The sequence below is a fragment of the Micromys minutus genome (assembly GCF_963924665.1).
Source record: "Micromys minutus genome assembly, chromosome: 19".
Lineage (NCBI taxonomy): Eukaryota > Metazoa > Chordata > Mammalia > Rodentia > Muridae > Micromys > Micromys minutus.
The window spans coordinates 24,933,252-24,944,746 of record NC_137954.1 but is presented as its reverse complement, the minus strand read 5'-3'; the positions used below and the strand labels follow the sequence as shown (position 1 = coordinate 24,944,746).

General features: G+C 48.4%; 1 protein-coding gene across 3 annotated transcripts; it reads left to right on the top strand.

Moving 5' to 3' along the window:
- Positions 1-768: 768 nt before the first annotated feature.
- PRKAG3 (protein kinase AMP-activated non-catalytic subunit gamma 3) lies at positions 769-10,694 on the top strand. Of its 3 annotated transcripts, none has more exons than XM_080933426.1 (14): positions 772-820; positions 1,125-1,164; positions 1,620-1,772; positions 2,072-2,478; positions 3,798-3,879; positions 3,993-4,051; positions 4,153-4,198; positions 4,374-4,428; positions 4,950-5,076; positions 5,176-5,341; positions 8,411-8,448; positions 8,585-8,731; positions 9,062-9,302; positions 9,828-10,694. In XM_080933426.1, exons 1-13 carry the CDS (start codon positions 788-790, stop codon positions 9,176-9,178), a joined length of 1,470 nt encoding a protein of 489 aa, XP_080789552.1. In that variant the 5' UTR covers positions 772-787; the 3' UTR covers positions 9,179-9,302; positions 9,828-10,694. The 3 variants fall into 3 exon arrangements, with proteins under 3 accessions (XP_080789554.1, XP_080789552.1, XP_080789553.1); XM_080933427.1 differs by having other exon boundaries at positions 808-879; XM_080933428.1 differs by lacking the exon at positions 1,125-1,164 and having other exon boundaries at positions 769-820.
- Positions 10,695-11,495: the final 801 nt, after the last annotated feature.

Here is an 11,495-nt window from a genome sequence, read left to right as displayed (position 1 = left end):
TCCAGGTGAAATCTCCATTCCTGAGCGTCCACTCAGGATGTCAGCGATGGAAGAGACTGGAATGACATGAGGAAGGGAGGGGCAGGGAGAGGGAAGCCAGAGCAGCCGGGTCAGCGTTCCCCATTTGGACTCTGACTCAGGCCATAGGAATGCCAAGGAAGCGGGTGAGCCACACAGGAGCCAGGCTGGGTTCTCCTCTGGCACAGAGAGATGCAGAGTCAGTACTTATGGTGGGTTAGGGGCTGGACTCCCGTACACCCATTCATCTTGCAAGCACAGGTCAATTCAGGTATTGCTCCTTCTGCACACAGGTATGAGCCGGAGCTCTCAGTCCCATCTCTCGCCTTTGTGACGACCAGCAGAGTGCCCACCAGTCTGAGTCTCCTTCTCCATCTTTCTTTCACCTAAGAAGGGAATAGGTTGGTGGGATCCAAAATGGAAAGTCTTGATATACCCTGGCTCCTCTCTCAGGACCACCGGCGACACTCTCACCCACCTCCATCCTCGAGTGTATCCTTTCTAATTCATCCCACTCAGGCTAGGGAAGTTTGCATGGAGTGAAGGCAGCCAACTTTCCTCCCTACAACTCTCCGTTAGATGAGAGTTCCGCCTCCGCAGCGCCCCCAAGCAGCAGCGCAGGAACAGCTGCCGGCTGAGCGCTCCCTCCCAAGACCTGACAATCAGAGAGAACCCGATCCCCCAGGGCCTGCCGCCAGGGACCAGACCAGAATAGTGCCACCCCACCACCGCCTGTCGCACACTTGCTAACGGGACTAGAGCTGGCCGCATGGAGCCCGAGCTGGAGCACACACTGCCTGGGGTACCGGGGTCCCAGGGGGCCGGCGCTGGGACAGAAAAGGACCGCAAGCGCATGGCCGTGTGTGTGCGCGCCCGCGTGTGTGTGTGTGACCCGCGTGCTTGCTGTGCACTGTATTCAGTGTGTGTGAACTGGTCCGTGCTGTGTATGTATGTAGTTTGCGTGTACGTGCCTGTGTGAGGTTCCAGGTGTGCCAGGAGTATGCAATTTGTGCATATCTGTTTGGGGTGGGTTTGCTTTATAAAGGGGGACAACCCAGGGACTTTAAAACAGAAAGCATTTTCACTTCAGACATTCTTTCCCAAAGACCCTGACCTGGAACCACAGTGGGGGTCCAGAGAGTCAAGGTGGGTGGAGTGCTGCTCCCTGTGGGTCTAGCCTTTTCTCTTTAGCTCCCTTGTCCCCTTTCTTTTTGAACCCTAGTCCTTAACCCCTAGCTTGGCTTTTGTCAGGAGAAATTCTTGCCCCTCTCAGCCTTCTCCCTCCTCTGTTCCCCAGTGTGTGTCCCCCACCTCCCCTCTTCTCTTTGCTGAAGATCTGAACCCCACTGCGAACTTTACTGCTTTTCCAGCTGTGTGATTTGTGGCAAATTGCTTAACCTCTTAGAGTTTCTGGTCCCTCGATGGGAAATAGGAAGGCTATTCCTATTTACAATATGTGCCTTGGAAGAATCCTATGAATAGAAAACAAAAAAATATTCCGGGTTGGCTTTGAAAGCTTACTGTAGCCTCACTAATGACAACAGCCTTGGTTTTGTTGTATTGTTCCCTACTTATCAAAGAGGTTCCTTTTTTCCTTCCAGAGATGGACTTCTTAGAACAAGGAGAAAACTCATGGCCATCACCAGCTGTGGCCACCAGCTCTGAAAGAACCTGTGCCTTACGGGGAGTCAAGGCTTCCAGATGGACAAGACAGGAGGCTGTAGAAGAGGCAGAGCCACCAGGTTTGGGAGAAGGTGAGGCCAAGGTCGGTCATGGTGACAGGGTCAGTAAGAATTGCAGAGTGAAGTTTGACCTCAGACCTCTCCATCACATGGACTTAAACCCAGTCTCATCTTGTGGTCTCTGTCTCCCTCAACAAGAGGCAATAATCATGCTGGTGACCCAGGGCCCTTGGATGGAACAGAGTTACTGTCAGCTAGGACTCTGGGACTCTACAATATCCCGGTATTCCAATGCTGCCAAACACTAAAAGCTCAGAGAGCGTGCTTTGGAAGATGAAGTTACTGTCCTCCCTGCCTTCTTCACCCAACAGGTGCCCAGTCCAGACCAGCTGCTGAGTCCACTAGGCAGGAGGCCACATTCCCAAAGGCCACACCCTTGGCTCAAGCTGTTCCCTTGGCTGAGATGGAGACCTCCGCCACAGGGTGGGACTTGCTCTTGCCCGACTGTGCAGCTTCAGCAGCAGGCTCCAGCACAGGTGACCTGGAGCTGACCATAGAGTTCCCAGCCCCAGAGACCTGGGACTGTGAGCTCGAAGGTCTGGGGGAGGACAGGCCTCGGCCTTGCCTATCCCCACAGGCCCCACTTCTCGGCCTGAGTTGGGATGATGAGCTTCAGAAGCCTGGAGCCCAGGTCTATATGCACTTCATGCAAGAACACACGTGCTATGACGCCATGGCCACCAGCTCCAAACTGGTCATCTTTGACACCACACTGGAGGTAAGATCCTGGCTTGACCCTACTTGACCACATGGCCCAGCCTTCTGCCTCGGTAGCTACCACCCATATTCTCCTGGATGTCTTGTCAAGTTGTAGTGTCTGAAAGGAAAGTCCCTTTCTGGGACTCCTTAGCATCATACACACAGTAGGGAGAGAGCATGCTCTGTGGGGATCCCATAATTGCCAACACAACTCTGTCACCTTGAACCTGTTAAACCTGGGGTTGGCCACTTTATCTTCATCATCTCTAAAACAGGGATGAGAAGCTTGCTCCCCTTGTTTCAAAGGAGTCTTAGGACAACACAGGACAAAGTAAGAATACTCTGTTAACCCTGTAAGACATTGCAGAGTTGCTCAGGACAGAGAGGAGGGTACTAGCTACGGTAGCCATTCTCCTGCTCCTTAGCACCGTTACTGCAGAGCAGGTGAAGTTGGCGGCATGGTGCATACACACTCAAGGCCTGGCACATGTGCCATCCACAGAACAAGCTGGCTCTGTTGTTTAACAAAGAAATATATTATTGTAAAAGTTTTGCTTAAGTCTTTTTTTTAAGATTTACTTTATTTATTTCATGTATATGAGTACACACCAGAAAAGGGCACCAGATTCCATTGCAGATGGTTGTGAGCCATCATGTGGTTGTTGGGAATTGAACTCGGGACCTCTGGAAGAGCAGTCAGTGCCCTTAACTGATGAGCCACCTCTCCAGCTCCTTGCTTAAATCTTGATATGTGTCAAAGAGTTGGAAGCAGTGGTATACATCTGTAATATCAGCTCTAAGGGAGCTGAGGCAGGAGAGTTCTGAGTTCCAGGCTAGCCTCAAAAACAAGTAACAGCAGCAGCAGCAACAACAACAACAACAGCAACAACACATGCACACACAAAAACAAAACGAAACCAGAAACATAGAAAGGACAGGAGAGAAGAGGAAAGAGTTCAGCACAGCCAGTACATATGAGTTAGTGTTGCCTAGGATATAGATCAAGTAAGTCAGTCTCAAATTTAGTGAGGAAGCTGATGAAGCTCTGCAAACGTTGTGTGAATAAGTATCACCTCTGGTAATTAGATAAGTAAAACTACACCATTTCCACGCACATGGCCTCCTTGTAGAAACACTGCTGTCTAATAATGGTCCCTTAGTCCCTCTGGGCACAAGCAGACATATTTGCATGGCAAATGTGGTCTTGCCATTGGAAAGAGGCAGACTCATAATGGAGAAGAAAAATCCCATGGAAGGAGCCTGTTGGGAACAGCAAGAGGGGAGGGTAGACTGCTGTCAGTCCTCACCCCTCCCACTTTGTTCTTTCCTGCCCCTCAGATAAAGAAGGCTTTCTTTGCCATGGTGGCCAATGGCGTGAGGGCAGCTCCTCTGTGGGACAGCAAGAAGCAGAGCTTTGTGGGTGAGGAGAGGTGCTTGGACTTCATATGGCACAAGAATGCTGGCACTGGGTCCTCAACAAACCTTGCACTTAGACCTAACTTTCCCCATGTTTGTCAACTGTCAACCATACAGGGATGCTCACCATCACAGACTTCATCCTGGTGCTGCACCGTTACTACAGATCCCCCCTAGTGAGTTCTGGGGTGACCGGTGGGTTGGGATAGGGGCATCTTCAGGAAGCCTGATGTTCCAGGACTCAAGTCTGACCCCAAAGTCCCACCAATTCCTTTAGGTCCAGATCTACGAGATTGAAGAACATAAGATTGAGACTTGGAGGGGTAAGTTGGAGACTGCAGGGGTTCAGGTTGGGGCCCAAGGCCTGAGACAGAAGGTGGGATTTCCTGGAGGGCACAGGCAATGGGGAAGCCTCAAGTACCTGCAGGAAAGAAAGCAGTCAGGAGACAGCATGAGGCCACTGGAAACTCCTGCGGCCTGACTCAGGTTTTTCTGCAGAGATCTACCTACAAGGCTGTTTCAAGCCTCTAGTCTCCATCTCTCCCAATGACAGGTAAACGCCCTCTCTGTTCACTTTGTCATCTTCTCTTCTCTTCTTTTCTTTCTCCTCTCTCTCTCTCTCTCTCTCTCTCTCTCTCTCTCTCTCTCTCTCTGTCTGTCTGTCTGTCTGTCTCTCTCTCTCTCTCAGGTTTTTGTTGTGATTTTTGTTGTTTGTTGTGTGTGTGTGTGTGTGTGTGTGTGAGAGAGAGAGAGAGAGAGAGAGAGAGAGAGAGAGAGAGAGAGAGATCACTGTGCACATGTGGAGGACAGAGCATGTTGCATGTTTTGCAGAAGTTGGTTCTCTTATCATTAGGGATTCGGGGATTGGGCGCAGGTCAACAGGTTTGGCAACAAGGGCTTTTATGTTGTCTGAGACACTTGAATCATGCCCTTGTGCTATCTCTCTCAGTCCTGCATTCATTCAGTCCTCCCAGGAAGCAGAGGGATGAGGGAACCTTGGTTCCCTGTTGGGGGCCACAGGTAGAGGGTCTCTACCATGTTGCTTCTAGTCTCAACTGTTTCCATTCCCTAAAGTTTGTTTGAAGCTGTCTATGCCCTCATCAAGAACAGAATCCACCGCCTGCCAGTCCTGGACCCTGTCTCTGGCACTGTGCTCTATATACTCACACACAAACGGCTCCTCAAGTTCCTGCATATATTTGTGAGTATGGGATGGTGGGGGCAAGGGGAGAGCCCCAGGAGACGCGCTAGATCAAGTGTCTTGATCTGATGAGATCACTACTGTGTCCCATCCCAACAGGGTGCCCTGCTGCCCCGACCCTCCTTCCTCTGCCGCACTATCCAAGACTTGGGCATTGGCACATTCCGAGACTTAGCTGTAGTTCTGGAAACAGCTCCTATCCTGACTGCGCTGGACATCTTTGTGGACCGACGTGTGTCTGCACTACCTGTGGTCAATGAATCTGGTAGTACACCCAGGGTGAAAGGCTCTAGTTAGGGTGGGCCAGGGAGGGCCTGACGGGGAGTATGTGGGCAAAGCGTTGAGCCAGAATCTTTGGGTTATCAGCTGTAGTGCCCAAGATGGAGTGGGGTTAGAAGTCTCTGCACATTTTGAACTTTGGACTAATTATTTAACCTTTCTGAGGCCCAGTTTCCCCAGTCATGTAAGGGAATCTTTTCCTGCTGGGGGTGCTGTTTTGAGACATGGTCCCATCCTGTTGCACAGAGGACTACTGTGTAGTCCACACTGGCCTCCAGTTCATAACAGTTCTGCCTCTGCGTCTAATGCTGAATTGTGGGAATGTACCACCATGCCCCAGGATGCCCCATGTGTGGGGGGAACTCGTCCTTCTGCCTTTGAAGGAGGACTGGCAACATTATTTGCAATAAGATGGTGGTCAGAGGAAACAGCAGATCCTTTGTGTTCACCTAAAAATGGACCCTGGGATCCTGTGCACCCAGTCACACCTTATTGTCCTGCTTTAGAAAGCGTCTGCCAGACAGCAAGAGTATTTCTTTAGTTAGACTCTAACTACAAGGTATTTCAAAGTTGAGACTTGCGAAATGGTTCTGTGGGTAAAATCATTTACTCTAAGGCCAGAGTGTGAAGGCCAGAGTCTGTATCCCTCAGCACTCAGAAAGGTGGGGGTGGTGTGTAGTTCCAGGGCTCGGGGGGGGGTGGCAGCAGAGGGTCCCTGGGACAATAAGCTGACCAGATAGACTAGCTGAATCTTGGAATACCAGGTTTAATGAGAGCTCCTGCCTGAATAAACAAAGTGGGAAACAATAGAGAAAGACAGCTGACATCAACTGCCAGCCTCCACACATGCATGAGCACATACACACATGCACACACAAACCCACACGTTTGACCACACACACACACACACATATACACATGCAGGAGCACACACACACAAACCCACCATGTGATACACACACTTATACGCAGGCAGGAGCATATACACACACAAGTCCACACAGACATACCCACATGCAGGAACACACACACACACACACACACACACAAGCCCACACACACATGCACACAAGCAGAAGCACTCACACACACACAAGGCCACCATGTGACAACACACACACATGCCCACAAATGTGACAACACACATACATGTACACACATGCAAGAGCACACACACATACACACACAAGCTCTTACACGCATACACACATGCAGGAGCATAAGACATGTGACAACACACCCATGCCCCCCCACACAACACACATAGGCAGTACATACTACATTAAAAAGAGGTATGTAACTCACACATAACTCTTTAGTTATAGTCACAGAATGGAGCTTGATATCATAAAGGACTTTTTAAAGAGATTTATTTGTTTTATGTATACTGTAGTACACTGTAGCTGCCTTCAGACACACCAGAGAGGACATTGGCTCTCATTACGGATGGTTGTGAGCCATCATGTGGTTGCTGGGATTTGAACTCAGAACCTCTGGGAGAGCAGTCAGTGCTCTTAATCACTGACCCATCTCTCCAGCCCCAAGGACTTTAAACTTATACTTAAATATGAAAAAATTTCAAAGTTAATACAATGTTAGAGAACAACATATTGCCATGATGAACTCATAAGAAGTAACTAAGTAACTTACAGACATCGGATCTTAGCACCCTTAGATACTTCAGTTTGTACCTCTTACAATGAGCATATTTTATATTCCCCAGCACAACTGTGAATAACTGGCCAGGTGAGATGCTCAGCCAGAAAAGGCATGTACCAATCAAGTCTGGCAACTGGAGTTCAACTCCCAGAACATACACTGAGATTGGAAGGAGAGAAGCAGCTCCTGATACTTGTCCTCCCCTGGCTTCCCACACACACTGTAGCACACGCACATACCATAGTAATAAATAGAACGTAAAACTTTTTATTACATCTATCTATCTATCATCTATCTATCTATCTATCATACATCTATCATATATCTATCATATATCTATCATCTATCTATCTATCTATCTGGGTGCCTATGTGCCACTATGAATACAAGGAGGTCAGGGAAGAACTTTCAGGAGTTGGTTCTCTCCTTCCACTGTTGCATTCCAGGGATCAAATTAAGGCTGTCAGGATTGGCAAAAAGTACCTTTACCAACTGAGCCATCTCACTGTCCCTTAAAGTTTTTTTTTTTTTTAAGAGAGGTTATTTTTAAGACTGAATATTTTACTGTGACCTGATTTCCAGTCCTTATTCTCATTTCCCAGATCTCACTTGTCCCTGAAGTCTATTTAAGTCAAAGTCTGCTCTTTTCCCACCCATTTTCATAGCACACGTCAGTTGAGAAGTCCAAATCAGTTTCCTTCCTAGAGGAAGGATAGAGAGATGGCTCAGCAGGTAAAGACACTCATTGCCGAGCCTGGAGCCCTACCTTCAGTTCCACATAGTAAAAGGAGAGAACTGACCTGAAGATTGTTCCTGACTTCCACATATGTGTGCTGTGGCACACATGCACACACACATACACTAACTAAACGTAATTTAAAATCTTAGGCTGGAGATATGGTTCAGTGGTTAAAAAGCACTGGTGTTCTTTCAGAGGACCCAAGTTCAATTTCCAGATCCACATGGCAACTCACAATTATCTGAAAGTTTCCAAGAATTCAACACCCTTCGTATACTCAGACATATATGCAGGCAAAACACCAATGTACATAAAATATAATTTTTTAAAAATCATCTCCAGATTTGTTCATTATCCAAGGCTATACCTTGTTCTTCTGGTCTTGTTTCCTGTGAACCAGAAATTTAACCTACAGATCTAATGTCTGTATACTATGAGGCTGAAATATTTCACAGGCAATGCCATGTTCTCCCTGAAGCTCACAAGAGGCCTGAAGTCAGGCATCTTAATGATGTTAAGCCTATCTGATGCCCATGACTAAAGCCAGCAGCCTGGGGGACTGTCAACATGCTAATTTCAAAAGATTTCTTCATTTCCCCTGAAGAGCACTCTGGTACTGAGGTGTGTTTGTGCCTTTCTCCTCTATCCCCACTGCAGGTCAAGTTGTGGGCCTCTACTCCCGCTTTGACGTCATTGTAAGTCTCTGTGGGGAAACACACAGGAGGTGCTGCAAGGAGGTTGCAGTATGGGAACCAATGGGACGACCCTTTACAGGGGTATCGGGCTGCAGACTAGGTGCTGAGGCTTACTCATGATTCTTTTCTGCTCCAGCACCTGGCTGCCCAGCAAACCTACAACCACCTAGACATGAGTGTGGGAGAAGCTCTGAGGCAGAGGACACTGTGTCTGGAGGGAGTTCTCTCCTGCCAACCCCACGAGAGCCTAGGTGAAGTCATTGACAGGATTGCGCGGGAACAGGTACCTTGCACCCCGCTGGGCATGCCCTCAACACCGATGGCCTAATTCTTTTCTGCATAGCTCTTGCCATGCCTGTATACTGGGCACTTGGCCTACCTTTCCTTTCATGACCAACTGCTGGCATCTGCATTGGTAGGTGTCTGGTCCTGTTCATAGGGACCTCATGCCAAGATCTACAGCCAGCTGAGTGGTCAAAGTCATGGCCAGCTGTTCCCAGGAGATGCCCTTTTCTCCTTAAGCTGTGTTAAGCTTTTCCTGCTTCTTGGGACTGACCCTATTAGCTGCTGTAACCAAAGTCTCCGCCCCTCCCTAAATCCTGTGGACCCACAGGTGCATAGGCTGGTGTTGGTGGATGAGACCCAGCATCTTCTGGGCGTGATCTCCCTCTCTGACATACTTCAAGCGTTGGTACTCAGCCCTGCTGGCATCGATGCCCTCAGTGCCTGAGACCTGAGTCCTCCCACCCAAGCCATCTTCTTCACCTGAAAACCAATGAAAGGCTCTTGGAACTTGAAGGGAAATTGGCCTTCATCTTCTCTCACCCCCATCTGCTGGTTCTGCTCTGATTCAGGTAGGCTTTGCCATGAGCTAGAGGGCTAGTCCTTCAGTCTCCCTGAGCTCCTAGATCTCAAGTTATGGGACCTCAAAGATGGCAGTGGTGCCAGTCATAATTGCACAGGCCCATCGTAATGGTCAACATAAGATTTTACAGACCACTGCTTAGTCCCATTTCCAGCTGAGGTCATCAAAGTCCTGATGGAAGGGATGGGTGGAGGCAGGCCATCCATTTGCCTCCTCTCTATTCACTTCATTCACTTCATTCACTTCCCACTTGCTGGGAATAAAGCAAGCTAACAAACTTAGGTTGTATGCATTTCCATCATCATCATGAATGAGGATACAGGAGGGAGTATCCACCTACTGCTCATTTCTGAATTTGTCAGATTGCAGACTGCCCTGGTACTGTGCTTGGTAGTGTGGGCACTGCCAAAGGATGGTGCAGAAATTCCATCCAGTTGGCAGTAGATGGTGAGATTCCTTCTGGGAAGCCACCTCCTCTTCCCGGTTTGGTTACTGTTTCCTCTTTTTCTCACAGGCTCTCCAGCCTTCCCTAATTGCCCTTGCTATACCTATACTCCCAGAAGCCTTTGGGCATGTCCGGCACACCAGGACAATGAAAGAAAATGGAGTCAAGCCTGCAAGTCCCTGAACGAGAGACCCTGCTCCTGGGTCAGGGCTGAGCTCAGTGGAGCAGTGAGCCTGCAGCCTATGGATTTAGATGGGGACCTGAAATGCTTGGTTTCTGGACCATGTATGCTCATGTTCCCAACTACTGGGAGCCCCGGATGTTCTTTTCCTGTGGGAGCCACCACTGTATCTCCGCCGTCTGCCAGCCTACTCTCCTGGCACTTCCAAGATGCTTAAGGCCAACATTGAACAGCCCTTGATTCTAGAGCTGTCTGCTGGAGTGGGTACTCCCTGACACTGCTGCATGGGCGAGGGTTAGGGAGAGGCTCCTCAGCTCTCACCAATGAGCACTGTTCAACCCCCTCCGTCTCTTCCCCCAGAGGAGCTTGTATTCAGATCCTTAAGCATGAACAATCAAGCAAAGGAAACAAAGGAGCGAGCCACAATCTTGGATGCAATAGGTTTGCTCAACTGTTGGAGTCACTGAGATGAACTTGTGCCAAACTCCTTATGACTCCTGACTTCAAAGACTTGAAGAAAAAATCTGCAATCAATAGAAGCTGCAAATGGCCTTTCTTTTGTGCATAGAATGTTATTCTGCCAACTTTTTTTTAATCTTTGATTTGTAACAAAATGATAAGGAGAGTGTTTATTAATTACTCACATAGTAGGTGAAACCCAGTCTTCAAATGGGAGTCTGCAGGAAACATCATTGATCCTGTAACACTGGATGTAATTTCTACCGTGATCCTAGTCCACCAGGTAGAAAGAAATTAACTTCAGTCAATTTACTTTGTTGTGTGGGCTTGCAAGCGTAAGTGTGCTTCACTGGAGTGTGATTGTAGGGTTAGCATGTAGTGTGAACGTCTCATGGTGCAGATCAGTGGACAGCCTCAGGTGTGGCTGTCCCCTCTACCCTGTTTGAGACAGGGTTTCTTTGTTGGGTTGCTGTTAAGCAGCTGAATGTGCTTCTGGGGATCATCTGTGTCTCTGCCCATCTCCTAGGACTGGAGGACCGGGGTCTAGACTCCACCATTCCCACCTTGTTGAGCTTTACATGATTTGTGAAAACTTGAACTCAAGTCTTCACACTTTGACACAAGCCACTGAGTCACTGAGCCAACTCCTAGCTTGCTTTTCTGTCTTCTCTACTTCCTCTTTTCTTCTTCTTCTTCTTCTTCTTCTTCTTCTTATTATTATTATTATTATTATTATTATTATTATTATTATTATTATTATTATTAATATTATTAATCCTCTTCTTCCTTCCCTCCTACCTCTCCTCCTCCTCCTCTTTCTTCTTTCCCTCCTCCTCCTCTTCCAACTCTTCTTCCTCCCCCTCATCCTCTTCCTCCTCTTCTTCCTCCTCTTCACCCTCCTTCTCTTCCTCCTCATCCTTCTTTCTCTTCCTTCTCCTCCTCCCTCAAAGTTTTCTTTTGAGAGAGTATTTCTCCACATATCCCTGACTGGCAGGCAATTCACTATGCAGGCCAAGTTGGCATCAATTTCACAGAGATTCGCCTGCTTCTGCCTCCCAATTGGTGTGGGATTCAAGTCATGAGCCACCACGGCCAGC

Bases quoted from the DNA above. Each gene is read 5' to 3' on its own strand.
- PRKAG3 (XM_080933426.1), top strand. From the start codon at position 788: ATGGAGCCCGAGCTGGAGCACACACTGCCTGGG. The intron at 4,199-4,373 runs GTAAGTTGGAGA...GTTTTTCTGCAG, and splicing joins TAAGATTGAGACTTGGAGGG to AGATCTACCTACAAGGCTGT. The intron at 4,429-4,949 runs GTAAACGCCCTC...CATTCCCTAAAG, and splicing joins TCCATCTCTCCCAATGACAG to TTTGTTTGAAGCTGTCTATG.